This window comes from Rhincodon typus, chromosome 9, assembly GCF_021869965.1.
Source record: "Rhincodon typus isolate 14 chromosome 9, sRhiTyp1.1, whole genome shotgun sequence".
In the NCBI taxonomy this organism is placed as follows: Eukaryota; Metazoa; Chordata; class Chondrichthyes; order Orectolobiformes; family Rhincodontidae; genus Rhincodon; species Rhincodon typus.
This window is the reverse complement of record NC_063340.1, coordinates 27,796,556-27,819,794: the sequence shown is the minus strand read 5'-3', so window position 1 is coordinate 27,819,794 and position 23,239 is coordinate 27,796,556. Positions and strand designations below refer to the sequence as shown.

General features: G+C 44.2%; 1 protein-coding gene and 1 long non-coding RNA gene across 6 annotated transcripts in view; one reads left to right on the top strand and one right to left on the bottom strand.

Moving 5' to 3' along the window:
* Positions 1-1,955, bottom strand: part of nt5e (5'-nucleotidase, ecto (CD73)) — an 80,821-nt gene extending 78,866 nt beyond the window's left edge. For 2 of the 4 annotated variants that reach the window (XM_048601419.1, XM_048601421.1), the window contains exon 1: positions 976-1,302. In XM_048601419.1, coding sequence (XP_048457376.1) covers positions 976-1,302 — 327 coding nt within the window. The other 2 variants (XM_048601420.1, XM_048601422.1) reach the window with 2 other exon arrangements.
* LOC125484091 overlaps positions 1,292-23,239 on the top strand; it is a 75,734-nt gene continuing 53,786 nt past the window's right edge. Inside the window, exons 1-3 of one of the 2 annotated variants that reach the window (XR_007262941.1) lie at positions 1,292-1,394; positions 2,680-2,823; positions 7,890-8,109. This is a non-coding gene — a long non-coding RNA (uncharacterized LOC125484091). Of the gene's footprint in view, positions 1,395-2,679; positions 2,824-7,889; positions 8,120-23,239 lie in introns of both variants that reach the window. The other variant, XR_007262940.1, reaches the window with a different exon arrangement.

Below are 23,239 nucleotides of genomic sequence, written 5' to 3'. Positions count from 1 at the left end.
TTGGGCATATCCTTCCAATTTAGATACCTGTACATTATTCCTGCTCACTGTCTTCTGGCATTAGTCAATGTCCTAATCAGGTCAGTAATTTTTTGAGCTTCATTAAGCTGACAGTCTCTAATGAGGAACTTTGTCAGTTGCCTTTTGGACATCTATATATAACTCAGTTATCAGCCACTATCAAGCATTTAAAAACAGCATACACCTTCTCATAAATGCATGATATTTGTATGTCAAGTTTTCCACTCCCATGTACACTCCAATACATTCCTCACAGTCTCCAACAGTTTAATAGGTCTGTAATGGACAGTAGAGATTTTGGAGCAGTTGGTTGTCTCACAAAACATTTACAACAAGCTGTATATTTGTAAGGGGTTATGGATTTGCATTATTATCAGGAGAAGACTGCAAGTATGCAGACTGAACTGTGACTGTTGTCAATGTGCTGCACAGTTTAGCTCATTAGATGCCAGAAGAGCATACAGTCTATTCCTGAAGCTCCAGTGCAATACTGAGGAGATGTTACACTGCTGGAGGTGTTTGTTATCTTTTAGGCAAGTCATTAAACCAAGGCATCATCCCTACTTGGCAAGTGGACATAAAATATTCAATGGCACTCTTCAAAGAAGAACAGAAAAGATGTCTCTGGACTTCTGGCCAACATTCATGACTTAACCAACATCCAGAATCGTATTACCAGCTGCTATTTGTGGGAGTTTGTTGTGTGCACCTTTGTTGGTGTGTATCCTTCGTTACAATAAGTACACTTTAAAAATACATAATTGACTGTAAAGTCCTTTGGGGTGTTTTGAGATTGTTAAATAGTACAAAAATGCATTTTTTTAATCTCTGGAAAGGAAATGAGAAACAAAAGGTTGCTTAATATTTGATTGCAAAAAATACTCCTTTACACGGATAAGGTACACTTTTACAGTGGTTTTAGCCGGTATTGCCAGCACAGCTGTGCATTCTTACCATTGCGTCGTATCCCAGCTTGCGCATGAAGTGAGCAGCCTCAGCACCCTTGAAATAATTGAACCAGATGGTCCCCTGGTACTGATCCCCGGCATCCAGCAGCAGCACATTCTTCTCTTTCTCCCTGATCTGGCGGATTGCTGTCAATCTCCTGGCCACGCCTGCGTAACAGTTGGAGGCACACACGCTCGAATCCTCGCTCGTCTCCTCCACCCTGGCGTGCACATCGTTAGTGTGAAGAATCGTGAGTTCCAAGGAAGAAGTGCGTATGATACAAATGACACTGAGCAACCCGAGACACCGCAGCAGAGGACAGACACAACCCATGGTGAGCGAGCGAGCGAGCGTCAGCCTGGCGTGCCGCTGCTCCACCAGGATTAGATAAACTTGAACCCTGAAGTCTCCACTGCATGCAAGCGGTAGGCGGAGCATTTATTCAGTTTAGGTCATACTTAGTAACTAATGTAAAACGCACGGGAGTTAATTATTGGCTCCATAGTTTCAGGTTATCTGCAGAAATTTGACAACATTTGTCGACAAAATAGCGTTTTATTGTGCACATGTTTAAATCTTTACATTATCCCACCACTCAAGCGTGCCGGGAACTTTTCATAAGTCACTAATTTTTAATATTAAGCTCTGACTACGGTGGTGGCACTTACTTGAAGGTTCTGATGCTGTTCTAAACACGAACACAAAAACCAGGCTCACTATGCACTCCAGACCTTTCGATTGGAAGATCATTATTGCTGAAGTGTTGTCGAAGATGCATGTGGAAGTCCCGGACAGCTGACACCGCAGGAATTGCTTACGTTGGGTAAGTTCGAAAACATCTCAACCTCTCAATTAGAGTTGGTGTAGTTGCATGGTTCCGAACTCTATTTATGTGTTGCTGGGACGTGGGCATCACTTACCAGGCCATTGTCGTCCTTAAGATGCAACGACACACACAGTGCTTTAGCACGGAAGGTCCAGGAGTTTTGACGGGGCAACAGTGAAGGAATGGCGATACACTTCCGAGTCAAAATGCTGTATGACTTGGAGAGGAACTTTCAGGTCGTTTAACACAGCAGTGAGAGAGGAGGCAGTAAGAGGATATATTGTTGCCCGGGGTCTAGCACTTCAGCTTCAACACAACAGTGAGAGAAGAGGCAGCAAGAAGTTATATTGAGCAAAAAACCGAAAGAACTGCGGATGCTGGAAATCAGAAATAAAAACAGAAATTGCTGGAAAAAAACTCAGCAGGTCTGGCAGCATCTTTGGAGAGAAAACAGAAATTATGTTTCGAGTCCAGTGACGCTTCTTCAGAACGGGTTCTTCAGTTCTGAAGAAGGGTCACTGGACCCGATCCTGGGCTTCAATATATTCTCTTGCTGCCTTCTGTCTCACTGCTGTGTTGAACCAGCTGCAAGTTAAACCTCAAAGATTGCAGTGGCCTCGTGAGTGATGCCCGTGTCCTATTAACACATAAATATAATTCAGGATCCTCCAATTCCTCTCTAACTGAGAGGTGAGGATGTTTTCGAACTTTCCCAATGCAAGCAATTCCGCGTTGTCAACTATATGGGACTTGCACATGCATCCTCCAACAAAACTTCAGCAATGATGACCTTCCAGTCGAAGGGTCTGGAGTGTTAATGCTGCTTTCTCTCCACAGGTGCTGCCATACTTGCTCAGCTTTCCCAGCAATTTCTGTCTTTGTAGGTTATATTGACGTTCAGGATTAGGGACCCAGCACTTCACCTTTCATAGAACAGAGAGGAAGGAGACAGCAAGAGGCTTTTCGGATGGACAATTAAGAGTTAACCACCTAGCTGTGAGTCTGGAGTCATTATCAGGCCAGACCAGGTAAGGACGGCAGATTTCCTTCCCTAAAGGATACGAGTAAATTAAAAGGGTTTTTTTGAGTCATGGAGTCATAGAAATCTACAGCACAGGAAAAGAACCTTTAGCCCATTGAGTCAATGATGGCTAAAACAAGCACCTAACTATTCTAATCCCCTTGGCCCTCAGCTTTATATGCCTTGGCATTGCAAGTTTACATCTAAAACGTTCTTAAGTGTAATGAGGACTTTGACCTCTACCACTCTTACAGGCAGTAAGTTCCAGTGTTCTCACTACCCTCTGGATGAAAAAATCTTTCCTCTAAGCTTCCTGCCCTTTACCTCAAATCTATGACCTTTGGTCATTGGTCCCTCCACTAAAGGGAAAGGTTCTTCCCTGTCTACTTTATCTATGCTCCTGAAAATATTTTATATCTCAATCATGTCCCCCCTCAGTCTCTTCTACAACTGCAGTCATAGAATAATACAGCACAGAAACAGAAACTTCAGCCCAACTCATTCATGCCGACCAGTTTTCCTACACCGTACTAGTCCCATTTGCCTGTATTTGGCCTATATCCCTCTAAACCTTTCCTATCCATCTACCTGTCCAAATGTCTTTTAAGTGTTGTAATTGTACCCACCTCTACCACTTCCTCTGGCAGCTCCTTCTATATACACACTATGTGAAAAAATTACCCTTCAGGTCTCCTCTAAATCTTTCCCCTCTCACATTAAACCAATGCCCTCTAGTTTTGGACTCCCATACCCTGGGGAAAAGACCTTGGCTATTCACTTTAGTTATGCCCCTTCATGATTTCATAAACCTCTACAAGGTCATCCCTCAGCCTCCTATGCTCCAGGGAAGAAACTCCCAGCCTATCTAGCCTCTCTTTATAAACTCAAACGTTCCAGTCTCGGTAACATCCTTGTAAACTTTTGTTGCACCCTTTCCAGTTTAATAACAAACTTCCAATAGCAGGGTGACCAGTCTAGAATGCAGTACTCCAAATGTGGCCTGACCAATGTCTTGTACAGGCATAACCTGATGTCCCGACTCCTGTACATAGTGCTCTGACCAATGAAAGCAAACGTGCCAAATGCCTTCTTCACCAACCTGTGTACCTGTGATGTTACTTACAAGGAATTATGTGCCTACACCCCTAGGTCTCTCTGTTCAACAAAACTCTCCAGTGTCCTACCATTAACTGTGTAAGTCTTGTCCTAGTTTGTCTTACCAAAATGTAACATCTCGCATTTATTTAAATTAAACTCCATCTGCCATTCCTCAGCCCACTGACCCAGTTGCTCAAGATCCCCTTGTACTCTAAGATAACCTTCTTCACCATTCACTATCCCACCAATTTGGTGCCATCCGCAAACTTACTAACCAAGCCCACTATATTCTCATCCAAATCATTTATATAAATGACAAACAATAGTGGATCCAGCAGCAATCCTTGCAGCTTACTGCTGTCAGATGTGGGAGATCAGGGAGCATTTCAATGTTCCTGGAGATTACATCTGCAGGAAGTGTGTTTGGATGTGAATCTATCGGATCATATGGATCAGTTGAAGCAGCAGATAGAGGCAGTAAGGAATTTAAAGGAACCATGGGTGTGATGGACGACAGTTTCAGGAAGGTTGAAGAACTGCAGATACAATCAGATAGATGGGTTACTGCTAGGAAAGGTAGGCAGGTAGTGCAGGAGTCTCCTGTGGCTATCCCCATCTCAAACAAGTATGCTGTTTTGAATGATGTTAAAGGGTGATGGCCTCTCAGGGGAATATAGCACTGACAGCCAGGTTTCTTGTACTGAGACTGGCTCTACTGTAATGAGGGGTATGCCAGGTTCCAAGTGATCGATTGTGATCGGGGATTCTTTAGTCAGGGCACAGACATATGTTTCTGTAGCTGACAACAAGACATCAGAATGGTGTGTTGCTTCCCTTGTGCCAGGGTCAAGGACACCTTGGAGAGGGTGCAAAATGTTCTGAAAGGGGAGAGTGATCAGCAAAAGGTCATTGTAGATATTGGTACCAACAACAAAGGATGAGAAAGGGACAAGGTTCAGCAGAGAGAATGTAGGAAATTAGGCAGCAAGTTAAAAAGTAGGTCCTTGAGGGTAGTATTATCTGGATTACTCCCAGTGCCATGTGTTAGTGAGAATAGAAATAGGATGGGACAGATGAATGTATGGCTGAGAAGATGGTGCAGGGGGCAAGAATTTATATTTTGGATCATTGGCATCTCTTTTAGGGTAGAAATGACCTGCATAAGAAGGACGGGTTGCACCTGAATTGGAAGGGTGGCAATATCCTTGTGGGGAGATTCGCTAGTGCTACATGGGAAGCTTTAAGCTGTTAAGGGGAGGTAATTGAGTGGGAAATAATCAGCGGGAAATTGAAAAACAAATATGTAAGGAGATCTCAGTTATCTGTAAGAATAATAGGGTTGTAATAGTAGGTGATTTTAACTTTTCAAACATAGGCTGGACTACCGTGGTGTTAAGGGCTTGGATGGAGAGGAATTTGTTAAGTGTGTACATGAAAATTTTCTTCTTCAGCATGTACATATGCCTACTAGAGAAGGAGCAAAACTTGACCTTCTTTTGGGAAACATGGCAGGGCAAGTGACTGAGGTGTCAGTGGGGGAGCACTTTGGGGCCAGTGATCATAATTCTAATAGTTTTAAAGTAGTTATGGAAAAGGATAGAACTGATCTAAAAGTTAAAGTTATAAATTGGAGTAAGGACAATTTTGAAGGTATTAGGCAAGAACGTTCAAAAATTGATTGGGAGAGGCTATTAGCAGGTGAAGGGACAGGTTGAAAGTGGGAGGCCTTCAAAAATGAGATAACAAAATTTCAGAGACTGTTAGTGCGAAGGGCAAAGCTGGTTGGTGGAGGGAATGCAGGATGACAAAGAGAAATTGAGGCTGTGGTCAAGAAAAAGAAGGAGACGCATGTCAGGTACAGACATCAGGGATCGAGTGAATCCCTGGAGGAGTATAGCGACATAGGAGTATACTTAAGAGGAAAATCAGGAGGGCAAAAAGGGGACATGAGATATCTTTGGCAAATAGGATTAAAGAGAATCCAAAGAGATTCTAGGAATACATTAAGAGCAACAGAGTACCTAGGGAGAGAATAGGACCCTTTAAAGATCAACACTGCTGTATGTGTGGAACCACAGGAGATGGGTGAGATACTAAACAAGTATTTCACATCAGTATTTGCTGTGGAGAAGGATGTGGAAACTAGAGAACTTGGGAAAATAAGTAGTAAGATCTTTAAAAGTGTCCATATTGCAGAAGAGGAGGTGCTAGATGTCTTAAAATGAATTAAGCATTTATATATAAATATAATATAAGCATTTATATATAAACATAAGTCCCCAGGACCTAATCAGAGGTATCCCAGAAATTTGTGGGAAGCTAGGAAAGAGATTGCTGAGCCCCTTGCTGAAATATTGGTATCATTGACAGCCACAGATGAAGTGCTGGAAGACTGGAGGTTGGCTAATGTGGTGCCATTATTTAAGAAATTTGGTATGGAAAAGCCTGGGAACTATAGACTGGTGAGCCTGATGTCAGTGGTGGGTATGTTGTTGGACGGGATTCTGACGGACAGGATTTACATGGAAAGGAAAGGACTGATTAGGGATAATCACATGGAATCCAGGGGGAGTTCGCCAATTGGATGCAAAATTGGCTTGACGGTAGGAGATAGAGGGTGGTGGTGGAGGGTCATTTTTGGGATTGGATGCCTGTGGTCAGAGGTGTGCAGTAAGAATCAGTGCTGGGTGCACTGCTTTTTGTCACTTATATCAATGATTTGAATGTGAATATAAGAGGTATGTTTAGTAAGTTTGCAGACGGCACCAAAATTAGCAGTGTAGTGGACAGTGAAGGTTATATCAGAGTACAACAGGACATTAATCAGAAGGGCCAATGGGCCGAGGAGTGGCAGATGGAGTTTAATTTAGCTAAATGTGATGTATTGTATTTCGGTAAGGCAGTTCAGGTCAGGACTAATACCGATAATGGTAGTGTTGCTGAATAAAGGGACATAGAGGTACAGGTGCATAGTTCCTTGAAAGTGGAGTTTGTTGAAAGTGTTTCATTGGTCAGTGCATTGAGCATCAGACTTGGGTGTCATGTTACGGCTGTACAGGATGTTGGTTAGGCCAATTTTAGAATACTTTGTTCAATTCTGGTCTCCCTTCTATAGGAAAGATGTTTTTAAACTTGAAAGGGTTCAGAAAAGATTTACATGGACATTGCCAGGTTGGAGGGTTTAAGCTATAGGGAGAGGCTGAATAAGCTGGGGCTTTCTTCCCTGGGATGTTGGAGGCTGAGGGATGACCTTATAGAGGTTTATAAAACCATGAAGGGGCATGGATAGGGTGAATAGCCAAGGTATTTTTCACAGGATGGGTAGTCCAAAACCTAGAGGGCATAGGTTTAAGGTGAGAAGGGAAAGATTTAAAAGGGACCTGAGGGTCAACTTTTTGTGGCAAAGGGTGGTGGCATGTATGGAACAAGTTGCCAGAGGATATGGTGGAGGGTACAATTACAGCATTTAAAAGGCATCTGAATGGGTACATAAATAAGAACGGTTTAGAGGGATAAGAACCAAATGCTGGCAAATGGGACTAGATCAGTTTAGCATAGCTAGTCAGCATGGATGAGTTGGACCGAACAGTCTGTTTCCATGCTGTATAACTGTATGATTCTATCAACTCCTTAATGCTACTTTCCTGCACTATCTCCTTATCCTTTAATAACCTTAGTGTCCAGAAACCTCTGGATTTATGTCTTGATAGCTACTCTGCCCACTCATTGATTGAGCTTCTACAGTCCTCTGGGATAGACAATTCTACAGATTGATCACTGTTGACTGAAGAAATTCCTTCTCTGACCTTCTTAAATTACCCATCCCGTTAACTGAGATTATGTCTCCGAGACTCACCATCCGGGAGAAACATCTTTGTCCACTCTGTCAGAATCTTATGAGTTTTATAGGGATCACCTCTCATTCTTCTAAACTCTAGGAATATTAACTGAGTGTCCTCACTCTCTTCTCATAAGACAAGAAGAAGTGGAGCGAATCTAGGGATGAGCAGTGGTAATGGAACTTCCCAATGAAAGCCTGAAGTATGAAGCTTAGATTGAGCTCAGTCAGAGCAAGAATGGAAATGGAGCACAGAGGACCAGAGAGAACCTTCACTGAATCCAGAGGCAGAACGTCTGAGGTGATGCCCAGATGCCAAAAGTTATGCTGGACCAGAGGAAGCAGCTGATTGGTTGAGTAAGATCGGGTGATTATTTATACTATTTTTATTGTCTATAGTTTGTAAGGTCTTGATTTTGGGTTTGAATTTATTAAGGACAATAGTGCAGAAATTCCAAGAAGAATGGTCCTAGTGTAATTGTGAATATTATGTGATTTTAAGGACAATTTAAAGGGGTAAGTCATGGAAGGAGAGCTCCAGACACTGGTGTGCTCTTCCTGTCCTATATGGGGAATTGGGTACGGTTCCAGTCCCCAGTCCGAGAACATGCCCTCAAGTCCTTAGAAAACAATGAAACTTCCTGAAATAACATGGTGTAGAGTCTTCAGAAGAAGGGTCTCGACCCAAAATGTCAGCTTTCCTGCTCCTCTGATGCTGCTTGGCCTGCTGTGTTCATCCAGCTCTACACTGTGTTATCTCAGATTCTCCAGCATTGGCAGTTCCTACTATCTCTGTAACAACTTCCTGAAATGACGGTTTACCGGCTGAGTTTTATTCAGCTGTATGGGACTTGATTGGTCAGGACCTGTTTGAGGTGTACGACAGTATGCTTCTGGCAGGTACCATGAGGAAATACAATGAGGAAAGATATTATCACCTTCATCTACAAGCAGAATGGGGTGAGGGGGGAAATTCAAAATTGGTGGCCAGTATCATTTGTGAATGCGGACTACAAAATCCTGTCTAAGGTCATTGCCAACCAGGTCAGGTCTGCTCTGGGATTGGTGATTCACCCTGATCAAACCTGTGCTGTACTGGGCAGGACTATCTCTGAGAGCCTTGCGCTCCTCAGGGATATGATCGCCTATGTACAGGACAGCGGGATGGATGCCTGCCTCATCAGCCTGGACCAGGAGAAGGCCTTTGAAAGGATATTGCACGCATACATGTGGGACGTGCTGTTCAAAATGGGCTTTATGGAGGGAATCTGCAATTGGATCTGACTGCACCAACATCATTAACACAGTCTCAATGAATGGGTGGGAATCAGAAAGCTTCCTGATCAGATCCAGAGTGGCAGGCAGGCTGCCCACTCTCTCCTGCCTTGTTTGTGTGTTGTATAGAGCCATTTGCTGACTCCATCAGGAAGGAAGTTATCCTGAGAGGGGTGACTATTCCAGGCAGCGGAGGCCTGCAGGTCAAAGCCTCCCTGTACATGGATGACGTCGCTGTTTTCTGCGTGGATTCACTGTTAGTGCGCAGACTCATGAGCATCTAGTTCAAACTGGCCTTGGGTGCCAAAGTAAATTGAGGCAAGAGTGAGGCCATGTTCGTCAGGAACTGGGCCAACCAATCCTTCATTCCATTCACCGTCAGGACAGATTACCTGAAGGTACTGGGAACACTTTCAGAAGGAACAGGGCATGCACAAAATCTTGGGAGAAGTGCACTGACAAAGTTAAGTGGAAACTGGTCCTTTGGGAGCACTGCTCCCTCTCCATTGCAGGTAAAAACCTCATCATCAGGTGCAAGGCACTGTCTCTGCTGTTGTACATAGCAGAGGTATGCCCTATCCCCCAGAACTGCAATGTTTCAGTCACCCGAACCATCTTCCATTTTATCTGGAAGCCTAAGGTAGACCGGGTATGCAGGGGCTCCACATACAAAACTGTGGATAAGAGGGGGAAGAACACATTTGTATGTGGCTGCATCAAGCTCTGCATAGACCCTCGGTATGTAAACACCAAGTGTCACTATGTACTGAGGTTTTACCTGTCCCTGGTCTTGCGAAGGATGGGACTAGCCTCGCTGCTGTGGAATGCTCCAAGTAGTTGGACCATTCCATGTCATCCGTCCTTTGTCGGGAAATTTGGAAAGAAAAACACCTTTGACCACAAGTCCATCAGGAAGTGATCAGCACATAGCATCCTCGAAACCCTAACGGAAAAGGAGAGGGTGGATCCTGTGGCACGGTTCCCTGAGGAGGCTGTCAAAGTCATTTTGCAGAATGTCTCATCACCAGAACTTGGCTGGTGGTGAGAAGGTCACTACCTGTGAGATCCTTTATGTACGCCCAGTCAGCCTGCATGACCGCACACTGCCCTTGAAGTGGCTGCAAGGGTGTTGAGACTGTCACACATCTCTTTCTGGAATGTGCCTTTGCAAAGGCAGTCTGGAGGAAAATGTGGTGGTTTTTGTCAAGGTTCAACCCTGGCAGCTCTGTGACCCGAGAGTCTGTGCTTTATGGCCTGTTCCCTGGGACGCACACTGAGACAAACATCAACTGCGCATGGAGGTCCATCAGCTCGGTGAAAGAGACTCTTTGGTCTGCCCAAAACTTGTTGGTCTTCCAGAATGAGGAGTTGACCCCGACCGAGTGTTGCACACTGGCACTTTCTGAGGTCCAGCACTACGTGCTGCGGGACGCACTAAAGCTTGGGCAGCTGCCGCCAAGGTGCAGTGGGGAAAAATCACTGTCTGAAGTCTTTATGCTGAAGATAAATGGGGGTCCGTTCAGTTATCGGACGCTCCTAGTGTGTTAAATATATGTAAATATTAGTAGTGCATGTGTAAGTGAGGTCTTTGGTTTTGTGGACAATCTAACTCCAATGTTTTGTGTGTTTACTTGATTTGCAACTGTGCAGAACCGAACTGCTTTTGTGTCAATGTATATATATGTATATCATAGAATCCCTATAGTGTGGAAACAGGCCCTTTAGCCCAACAAGTCCACACTGAACCTCAGAGCATCCCACCCAGACCCATCCCCCTATAACCCACCTAATCTACACCTCCCTGAACACTATGGGCAATTTAGCATGGCCAATCCACCTAACCTGCACATCTTTGGACTGTGGAAGGAAACCGGAGCACCTGGAGGAAACCCACGCAGACACGTGGAGAATGTGCAAACTCCACACAGACAGTTGCCCGAGGCTGGAATCAAACCCGGGTCCCTGGCACTGTGAGGTTGCAGTGCTAACCACTGTGCCACCGTGCCGCCCCAATATATATTGCATACAAAGAGATTTTTTAATGAATAAAGTATACTTTTGAAAAAAAATTATCAGAACGTGTCCAGGAAATGCCTTCAGCAGCAGTTCCTGGAAACCGAGTTTTGGAGCCGGAGCTAGACCTGGAGCGGTGGCTGGGAACTGTGGAGAATCCATGAGGCTGACAGTAGCGTGGATTGGATATACAGAGAGATGGTCACTCCACAGATGAAGACTCCACAGGCAGGGAGGGAATGGATGACCACCAGGCAGAGCAAGAGGAATAGGCAGGCAGTGCAGTGGTCAATCCTCTATAAAACACATATCTGCTTTGGATATTGTTGGGGGGAATGCTCTCTCAAAGGAAAGTAGCAACAGCCAAATTTGCTGCACCACAGTTGGCTGTGACTGCATGAGAGGGGAGGAATAAGTGTAGGAAGCCTATAGCAATGTAGGATTCAATTGTCAAGTGAAGAGATAGACATTTCTATGGCTGCAAGTGAGATTCCTACACGGGTGCTAGGGTCAAGGATGAGCCGGTATGTTGAGAGGACATTCTGGAGTAGGAGGATGAGTAGCAAAAGGTTGTGGTACACATTGGTCGAAATAACATGGGTTAAGAAAAAGGGATGAGGTCCTCAAAGCAAGTTACCAAGCAAGTTAAAAAATAGGCCCTCAAAGGTAGTGATCTCAGGATTGGTAACAGTGCCTTGTGTTAATCAGAGTAGCAACAGCAGAATATAGCAGTTGAATACATGGCTAGAGAGATGGTGAGAGGGGCAAGGTTTCAGATTCCTGGGACATTGGGATTGGATCTGGGGGAGATGGGACCACTACAAGCTGAATGGGTTACACCCAGGCAGGATTAGTACTGATGTCCCAGGGGAAGCATTTGCTAGTATGGTTGGGGAGGGTCCAATGGTCTAGCAGAAAGAGTGATCCAAACGTTGAAGCCAGGCTTAAAGAAGCAGACTAACAGCATCATTTGATACCAAACTGCCCTGGTTCCTCCTCGGTTACAGGGCCACCCCTCACACAATAACAGGAATAGCTCCAGCAGAGTTGCTGATGGGGAGAAGACTCCGCACCAGGTTAAACCTGATATTTCCAGACCTGGGGGTGAGGGTGAAATGGCAGCAGGAATGCCAATGCTGACCAAATGCCTCATCTAAATGAGAGAGATAATTTAATTCAGGGGATGAAGTTTGGTGCTGGAACCATGGAAATGGCCTTGTATGGTACAAGGCGAGATTGACGCGAGGTCCGGTCCCGTGACTTATAAAGTAGGTGAGACAGTTCTGAACAAACATGTGGATCACCTCAAAGCTGTTACCTCGCAAACAGGTCAGGAGCAAAATGTACCTAGCCTGTCAGAACAGCCAGAAGGCCTGTCAGATACCGTAGGGTCTCCCCCTCCAACCAGTGTCGAGGAAACCTTGATGCAGCCTCAATACTGTTACCGCTGGAAGAAGAGGAGGAAACTCTCCTGAGATGCTCAAAATGCATGAGTCAGGCTATGGTCCTGTGCTTGCCATCCGTGTCAGAGTCCGAGTTAGAGGAACTGGACCTAGGGCGAAAACATTGCAGGAAAAGCTACAAGAGAAAGACCAGGCCTACTTTCCCAGACTTGGGGGGAGGGATGTAGTGATTGGAACCAGGCGGATTTTGATAACTATGAGATCCTTGATTGGGATTGTTAATCTGGGCCAACCAGGAAGCCCTGGCTGACCAATATCAAGAGGGTTTTAGAATCTCCTCAGTTCAGGCGACTGCCTCCAAGCTGGCTGGCCACAGCCAGTGTACTGTGCTCAAGTAAATAAAGGGTGACTTGGTGACAGGATACCAGCCTCTGTGCAGTTACTTCAGTGGATAAAGGGATTGATTAAGAGGAGGAAAATAGAATACAAGAGTAAGCTTGTGGGAACATACAAATTGATTATAAAAGCTTTCATAGGGATATGAAGAGAAAAAGAATAAATGAGTCAGAAACAGTGGAAATCTGGAGAGTTTTCAAAATTTCTTATTTTCCTCTTGTATAGTTGCCTCTGATTTATTATGGTTTTAGTTCTAGTTTGTTCTAGTTTTAGTTGTACGTGCCAAGTTCAAAATAACAATCAGAAACAGGGGAAGTTATAATGGTAAACAAAGAGCTGGTAAATTAAATAATTACATAAATATAAAAGTTCTGAAGAAGAATCACTGGACTCAAAACATTAACTCTGTTTTCCATCACACATGATGCCAGAACTTTTGAGTTTCTCCAACAATTTCTGTTTTTGATTTAAATACATATTTTGGTTCTATGTTCACAAAGGATGACACAAATAGCATTTTAAAAATATTGGGAAATACAGGTTCTAGTGAGAGGGAGGAACTGAAGGAAACCATTATTAGGGAAATTGATAGGATTGCAGGTAGTGTACTAACATGGATAGAGAGCTTGGCAGACAGGAAACAAAGAGGAGGAGAAAAAGGTTATTTTTTGAGCAGCAGGCAGTAACTAGTATGGTATGGCAGGGATTGGTGCTAGGACCCCAACTGTTCACTGTATATATTAATGATTTAGATGAGGGAATTAAGTGTAATATCTCCAAGTTTGGAGATGATATAAAGCTGGTTGGGAGGGTGAGCTGTGAGGATGATGCAGAAATGCTTCAATGTGATTTGCACAAGTTGAGTGAGTGGGAAAATGCATGGCGTATGAAATGTAATGTAGATAAATGTGAGGTGATCTGCTTTGGTAGCATCCAGAAGGCAGATTAATATCTGAATGGTGATTGATTTGGACAGTGGGAAATGCAAAGAGACTTGGGTGTCTTTGTATGCCAGATGCTGAAAGAAAGCAAGCAGGTGCATCAGGTGGTGGAAAAAGCAAACAGCCTTTGTAGTGAGAGGATTCAAGCACAGGAGCAGGGATATCTGTTCCAATCATGCAGGGCCTTGGTGAGACCATACCTGGAGTATTGTATGCAGTTTTGGTCTCTTTATCTGAAGAAGGATGTTTTGGATATACAGAGTTGCAACAAAAGGTTATCAGACTGACTCCTGGGGTGGCAGGACTGATGTATGAAGAGAGATTGAATCAGTTATGACAATATTCACTGGATGTATTTTTTGGAGTATATTTAAATAATAGTCTGCATTTTGATTTTTCCTACCAAAGTGCATGACCTCACACTTTCCTGCATTAAACTCCATCTGCCAAGTTTTTGTTCAGGCACTCAACATATCTAAATCTCCTTACTGATTCCTTATATCCTTATCACAACATACTCACTCATTTATTTTTATATCATCAGCAAGTTCAAGTTATTATATTTTGCCCCCTCCTGCAAATCATTAATATCGATGGTAAATAATTGAGGCCCTAGTACTGATCTTCATGGCACTCGATTAGTCACATCTTTCAACCTGAAAATACACACTAGTCTTGATTGTCTCCTGTATGTTAACGAATCCTTAATCCTTGCTAACAAATTACCCCCAATACTGCAAGCTTTTGTCTTGTGCAATAACCTGTTAAGTGGCAAATAGAAACCCATATACATGACAGCTACTGGCTCCCTTTATCAACTCTGCTTGTTATATGCTCAAAGAACTGCTCCTGCTCCAATTTTCTGTTTCTGTGTTTCTATAGTCCCGCCATTCAAGGGATTAATGTGGTGAATTTCTGCTGAACTCCCTGAATGGGACGGGTACATTTCCTTATATAAGGAGACCAGAACTGTACACAATACTGCAGATGAGGTCTCACCAAGGCTGTATACGCCTGCAGTAAGACATCTTTATTTCTGTACTGAGAATCTGTTGGAAATTATTGTCAACATATCATTTGCATTCCAAATTGCTTTCTTCCCCATGCCTCCTCGTTTTTAGTGACTCATGAACGAGGACATTCAAATCCGTTTGAACACCCATATTTCCATTTAAGGAATATTGTGCCTTTTTTTTGCTATTCTGTCATGTTCTAACTTATTCATTCAGCCAGGCCAGGTCCTCTTAAAGCCTCCTGGTATCCTTTTCATAACTTACTTTTCCATCCAGTTTGGTGTCAAGAGCAAATTTGAAAATATTACAGTTTTCATCCAAGGCCTTTATGTGTGTTGTAAACAGTTGTGGACCAAGCACTGACCCTTTTTGTGCCCCAATGACAATATACCGTTATCCTAAGAATGATACGTTTGTTTCTACTCTACTTACTATCTATTAACCAACTCTCAATGCATTTTAGTATATCAATGCCATGAAGAATATTTTTATTTACTGAACATCAGTGTGAGACCTAATAAGAAACTTTCTGAAAATCCATATACACCACATCTACTGGATTTCTTGTGTATATGTTACGAGTAACATTTTGTAAAAAACTCCAAAGTGTTTCTCAAACATGATTTCCTTTTCTTAAGTCCATGTTAATTCTGCCCAATTTTATCATTATTTTCTAAATATTCAGTTATCACTTCCTTTATAATAGATTTTAACATTTTCCAACTGTTGACATCAATGTAACAGGTCTGTAGTTCTCCACTCTCATTGGGTTACTTTGCAATCTTCCAGTCAGCAGGAACCTTTCTAGAATCGATAGAATTACAGAAGATAAGTACCAATAAGTCCAAAGATGTACAGGTCAGGTAGATTGGCCATGCTAAATTTCCCCTAGTATCCAGGGATGTATAAGTTAGGTGGATTAGCCCTGGGAAATGCAGGGTTGCAGGGATAGGGTAGGAGTCTGGGTAAGATGCTCTTTGGAGAGTCAGTGTGGATTCAATGGGTTGAATGGCCTGCTTCCACACTGTTGGGATTTTGTGATTCTACATCCACTATCTCTTGCTGTTTCTTTTTAGCTCTTCAGATACACAAATCCCTTGTTCACCCAGTACTGCTGGAAGATTTTCTGTTTCTTCAATGTTACTATTCAGTTGCTCTGCCATTTCTCTACTCTCCAGAATAAACCCTCTATCCCACCTGCACTCTTTCTTGTTAATCTATTTCCTTTCACATGTGGATAGTAGCTTCTGCCGTTTGTCTTTATGTTCTTGCTGACTTGCTTTCATATTCTGTTTTCTCTTATCAGTTTCTGGATCTTTCTTTACTGGATCATAAATTACTCACAGTTCTCAGGCTTGCCACTATTTATGGTATTCCAATAAATCACTTCTTTGGATCTAAAGCAATTTTTAACCTCTGTCATTAACCATTCCCTGTGGGAGTTTGTACTTTCGAGGGATATATGTTGTAGACCTTGACTATGTCAAATCTCTTAGTATATTTTCCCAATCCACCATGGCTAACTTGCCCTCATACCCTCAGTTTCCTTGCTCAGATTTAATACTCTGGCTTCAGAAATAACTATGTTCCGTTCAAACTTGATTAAAATCTCGTATTGGTCACTTTCATCATTATAGAATACAAATTCAAAATAGACCAATCACTAGTTGGCTCCTCTCCGTGATGTTTCTGAAATCCTGTTGTTTCTAGGACACACTTCACAAGTTCATCCTTCACAGCATTAGTGCTGACTTGGTTAACCCAAACTATAAGCCAAAATTTGAAGTTGCCCATTATTACTATATTACCCCCAATATATTTTTAATGTCTTGATTTATATCATGTTGAACATTAGTACAGGTATTATAGTTTGGTATTTTGTGAACAATTCAGGGCAACACAGTGGCTCAGTGATTAGCACTGCTGCCTTACAGCACCAGGGACCTGGGTTCAATTCCACCCTTGGGCAACTGTCTGTGTGGAGTTTGCACATTCTCCCTGTATCTGTGTGGGTTTCCTCCGGGCACTCTGGTTTCTTCCCATAGTCCAAAGATGTGCAGGTTAGGTGGATTGGCCATGCTAAATTGGCCATAGTGTTCAGGGATCTGTAGATTAGGTGGTTTGTAGGGGATGGGTCTGGGTGGGATGCTCTGAGGGTCAGTGTGGTCTTGTTGGGCTGAATGGCCTGTTTTCATACTGTAGGGATTCTATGATTCAATTCCCACTAATGTTTACTTCCAGATGTTGTTTCTTAGCTACACCCATACGAATCTACATTTTGATCCTTTGATCTAAGGTCCTTGCAAAGAGTAGGGGTAAATGGGTGTTTTTCTGGTTGGCGGTCAGTGGCTAGTGGTGTGCCTTAGGGATCAGTGTTGGGACCTCAATTGTTTACAATTTACATAGATGATTTGGAGTTGGGGACTAGGTGTGGTGTGTCAAAATTTGCAGATGACACTAAGGTGAGTAGTAGAGCAAAGTGTGCAGAAGACACTGAAAGTCTGCAGAGGGATGTAGATAGTCTAAGTGAGTGGGCAAAGGTCTGGCAGATGGAGTACAATGTTGATAAATGTGAGGTCATCCATTTTGGTAGGAATAACAGCAAAATGGACTATGTTTTAAATGGTGAAAAATTGCAGCACACTGCTGTGCAGAGGGAATTGGGTGTCCTTGTGCATGAATTGCTGAAGGTGGGATTGCAGGTGCAGCAAGTGATTAAAAACGCAAATGGAATTTTGTCTGCCATTGCTCGAGGGATGGAGTTTAAAAACAGGGAGGCTATGCTGCAGCTGTATAGGGTCCAGGTGAGGCCACACATGGAGTATTGTGTGCAGTTTTGGTCTCCTTACTTGAGAAGAGATATACTAGCACTGGAGGGGTGCAGAGGAGATTCACTTGGTTGATTTCAGAGTTGAGAGGGTTGGATTATGAGGAGACACTGAGCAGACTGGGATTATACTCATTGGAATTCAGAAGAATGAGGGGAGCTCTTATAGAAACATATGAGATTATGAAGGAAATAGATAAAGTGGAGGCAGGGAGGTTGTTTCCGCTAGCAGGTGAAACTAGGACTAGACGGCATCGCCTCAAAATAAAGGGAAGCAGATGTAGGACTGAGGTCAGGAGGAACTTCTTCACCCAAAGGGTTGTGAATCTGTGGAATTCCCTGCCCAGTGAAGTGGTTGAAGCTATCTCACTGAATGTTTTTAAGGCAAGGCTAGATAAATTTTTGAACAGTAAAGGAATTAAGGGTTATGGTGAGTGGGCGGGTAAGTGGAGCTGAGTCTCAAAAAGATCAGCCATGATCTTATTAAATGGTGGGGCAGGCTCAAGGGGCCAGGTGGCCTATTCCTGCTCCTAGTTCTTATGTTCTTATGTCCTCTTTTACCAATGTACTGATGTTATAGCTTTTCGGAAGTGCTATGCCACCTTTTCTTCTTTTATTACTTATTCTCCTTAAGTAGAAGTATTCTATCATCTCCCCAGACCTGCAAAGGACCTCTACTGCTTTTTATTCTATACAAGATCCATACCCTCAACCAATGCTTTTTCTTCACCTTATTGGACATCAAGGATCGTAAGTACACCAAACTTGCTCGTGCTTACCTCCAAACTCAGACTTCCTCCACTACCCTAGGACCTAAACCCGATGCATGACCTCATCCTTAATTCACCCAATGCCATTAATCACGTGGTCGCGTTGGCCGCTGCCCCTAACATTGCCGCCAAAGCTGCTTCCACCACTGATGCCGCCAACAACGCCACTCCCACCACTAACAACGTCACTTCCGCTGCCGACAGCGACACTTCCGCTGCCAACACCACCAATGCCGCCGATGCTGACAACATCACTTCCACTGCTGCTGCCAACAATGTCACTTTCGTTTCCTCCAACATTACCATTCCCATCACACACCCACTCCCAAGACAGTCTCAACCCCCACTCTCAGCTCCAACTCTACACCTAGCCCCAAGCCCTGCCAGGTATTCACCATCCCCCCACCGACCTCCCCCTCACTGAGGATGAACGGTCAGTCCTCTGCAAAGGACTCACCTTCATTCCCCTGTGCCCACACATTAACGAGTTCTGCACATGTCAGGACGTCGAACTCTTTTTATGCCGCCTCTGCATCCTCACCAATTTCTTTGACTAGGAGTCTAAACCACCTTCTGCAAACCCCTTTTCCCACCTCCAACAAACCCCAACCTCCTGGACACCATCCCACAGCCTCTTACCCTCCCTCGACCTTTTCATCTCAAACTGCTGTCACAACATTGATCGCCTCAACCTCTCCACCCCTCTCACTCACTCCAACCTCTCCCCAACAGAATGCGCAGCCCTCCACTACCTCCACTCCAACCCCAACCTGACCATTAGACCCACGGATAAGGCGGGGTGCGGCGGTGGTATGGCATACTGACCTCTACATTGTGGAGGCTAGGTGCCAACTCTCCTACACCTCCTACCAGCCCCTTGATTATGACCCCACCCCTGAACACTAAACCATTATCTCCCAGACCATGAATAACCTCATCATCTCAGGAGACCTCCCACCCATAGCCTCCAAACTCATCGTTTCTAAACCGCGCACCACCTAGTTCTATCTCCTTCCCAAAATCCAAAAAACCTGACTGTCCCAGTGAACCCATTGTCTCTGCTTGCTCCTGCCCGACTGAACTCATCTCCACTTACCTTGACTCCATTTTCTGTCCCTCTCCCCATCCAGGAACTCCCCATCCATGTTTGAGACACTACCCCCACCCTCCACCTCCTCCAAGACTTTCAGTTCCCCAGCCCCCAACAACTCATCTTCACCATGGAGATCCAGTCGCTGTACATTTGTATCCCCCATGCAGATAGCCTAAAAGCCCTCCGCTTCTTCCTCTCTCGCAGGCTCAGCCAGTCCCCCTCCACCGACACCCTCATTCACCTAACTTATCCTTACCCTCAACAACTTTTCCTTTAACTCCTCCCACTTCCTACAAACTGAAGAGGTGGCTATGGCCACCCATATAGATCTGAGCTATGCTTGCCTCTTCATAAGATACATGGAACAGTCTCTCTTCCACTGTTACACTGGCACCATCCATCACCTCTTCCTCTGTTACATTGATGACTGTATTGGCGCTGCCTCATTCTCCCATGAGGAGCTTGAACAGTTCATCAACTTTACTAGCATCTTTCACCCCAACCTCAAATTCACCATGACCATCTCCAATATCTCCCTCCCCTTCCTGGAGCTCTCTGTCTTCATCTCTGGTAATCATCTCAGCACCGACGTCTATTTCAAACCCACTGACTCCCACAGCTACCTGGACTACACATCCTCTCACCCACCGTCCTGCAAGGATGCAATCCCTTACTACCAATTCTTCTGCTTCTGTCGTATCTGCTCCCAAGATGGATTGTTCCATTCCCAGACATCCCAGATGTCCTCCTCCTACTTTAAGGACTGCAACTTCCCCTCCTCCTTTGATTCATAATACCCTCAACCACATTGTTTGCATTTCCTGCACTTTTGCCCACAAACCCCCTCCTCCCAACAAACATAAGGACAAGAGACCACTTGTCCTCACATACCAGCCCACCAACCTCCGCATCCAGCACATCATCCTCCAGCGCTTCCGCCACCTGCAATCCGACCCCACTACCAAAGAGATATTTCCGTTCCCACCCCAATCTGCCTTTTGTAGGGACCGCTCACTCCGTGACTCCCTCATCTGCTGTACACTCTGCTCCGATCCCACCACACTCATCAACTTTCCCTTCAACCGCAGGAGGTGCTACACCTGCCCCTACACCTCCCCTCTCACCGCCGTCCAAGGCCGCAGACAATCTTTCCAAATCCGACATCACCTGTACATCATCCAACCTAGTCTACCGTATCCATTGCTCCTGATGTGGTCTCCTCTATATCGGTGAGACCAAGCGCAGACTCGATGACTGATTCGTGGAGCATCTGCACTCTGTACGCTATAATCAACAACACTTTCCAGTTGCCAACCATTTTAACTCCCCCTCCCACTCCCTTGGTGACATGTCCATCCTGGGCCTCATCCAGTGTCACAACGACGCCACATGCAAACTGTAGGAACAGCGCTCATGTTCCACCTCGGGAGCCTACCGCCTGATGGCCTAAATATAGAATTCACCAGTGTCAAAATCTCCCCACCCCCCGCATCATCCCATGTCTCATTCACAGTGCAGTCCCCAGTTACATGGCATGGTGGCCCAGTGGTCAGCACTGCTGCCTCACAGCACTGGGATCAGCTTTGATTTCAGTCCTCCCCCTCATCCCCATCTCCTTGACCTGACACAACCTGTCCATCTTCTCTCCCACCTATCTGCCCCACCCTTCCCACTGACCAATCCCTACAACTCCCTACCTGCATCCACCTATCACCATCCCACTTACCTACCCCCAGCCCCACCCCCCTTCCTCTATTTATTTCCGAGCTCCCTTCCTCTTCCCTAGTCCTGATGAATGGTCCCAACCTGAAACATCAACTTTCCAGTTCCTCTGATGCTGCCTGACCTGCTGTGTTCCTCCAGCTCCACACTGATTTGATACTCACCTTCCTGACCTGGAAATATATTGCAGTTCCTTCAGTTGGGTAAAAATGTTGGAATTTCCTCCCAAATGGCATTGTGAGTCTGACATGTAGTTCAAAAAGGCAGCTTCTCAAGGGCAACTAGGGATGGGCAATAAATGGTGGTCATCCTATGAGTGAATGGAAAAACACTGGCACTAGGCAGCCAACATAGCCTTCTAGATTCTTGATCTTTGCTGCAGAGACTAGTAACTTACTATATTCCCCTTCCATCACTACATTCCTTTTTGCTTCGACAACTTGAACGACTTCCTGAATCATGGTGCCATTGAAAGTTAGCTCATTCACTCTGCAGTCCCCAGTTACATGGCATGGTGGCCCAGTGGTCAGCACTGCTGCCTCACAGCACTGGGATCAGATTTGATTTCAGTCCTAGGTGACTGTCTGTGTGGAGCTTGCACGTTCTCCTTTCTCTGCATGGGTTTCCGCCAAGTGCTCTGGTTTCCTCCCACAGTCTAAATATGTGCAGTTTAGTTGAATTGATTATTCCTAATTGCTCTTTAGTGTCCAGGGATGTGCAGGTTAGATGGATTAGCCAGGATAAATGTGGGTTGCGGGGCTAGGTTGGGACACTTAGTCTGGGAGGGATGCTCTTTGGAGGGTCTGCGCAGACTCAGTTGGCCAAATGGCCTGTTTCCACACTGTAGGGGTTCTATGATTCTACATCCAAACAAGCTGAAACAACCTTAAATCCAGTGGATAATTGCAAAGACTGAGGCTGTTGTGCTACTCCCCTTTGCATCCCCTTAACTGCCTTACTTACAGATAGACTCATCCGTCATTGACTACTGACCAAATTACGAGAACCTATCATAAGCAATATAACTGCTTTGTCAAACAGAACATCCAGGTAATTACTCCCAGCCTGATCCGTCACAGTGTCTGCATCTTGGCCTCCAGTTCAAAAGTTCTGAGCTATGTTGGTGCAGACTTGATGGGCCAAAGAGCCTTTTTTGCACTGTATGAATCTATGAATCTAAAATTTCTCTAGCCACAAGCACTTACTGCAGATGTGGAAGCATCAAGAAACACAAACATATTGCAGTCATAATCTATCAACTTTCCTGCCATCCTTAATTTATTTGAATTCACTACTTTATTCAATTATTTATTTTCCTTTTTAATATATTTATTCATCTTCTCATCAGTTCCTATGCTATTATGAACATTAAGAACAGAATAGATCTTAACATCAAATCTCACCAAATAGTTTGCTTCCTCTCCGTGGTTCAGTAAAAATCAATCTCGAGAGGTGAAAAAGTTAGAAAAAGCAAAGGAGGCCTCCTTCCCTCTTTCCACTCTTCTCCTTTTCCTTTTTCCCTTGAATCATGCTAAACGCCAAATCTCAAACACTCTGTTCAAAGATGAACAGAGCGTGCTTGGCTTGATATGCTTCTGAAACAAAAAATCCAGCAGACCCCAATTATAGAGAAAATGGTCACAGCTACCATTCTCAATAATCTAACTTCAACTGCTTTTCCAGTGGAGACCTTGTAAAAGACTACTTAAGGTTGTGAAATTGAGAATTGAAACACTAGATCTCAGGTAAGTATTAAATACAAACAAAAAGTAGATTTGACAAAGAGACTTCCATACTCACGAACAGCTGCCAACCAGTGCTAATTGTTTTCTTCAGCCCCTTTGACTCTCGTTCTGCTGTTTTTAATGCAATCTTTCTTAATTTATTTTAAGTGATATTACTCAATGTAGTATTGAGATAATTGGAGTCACAATAGAAAATCTTATCCTCTTAATCTCCTGTCAGCAGCTTTTATTTGCAGAATCATAAATTATTACATAGAACTTACAGCACAGAAACTGATCATTAACACAA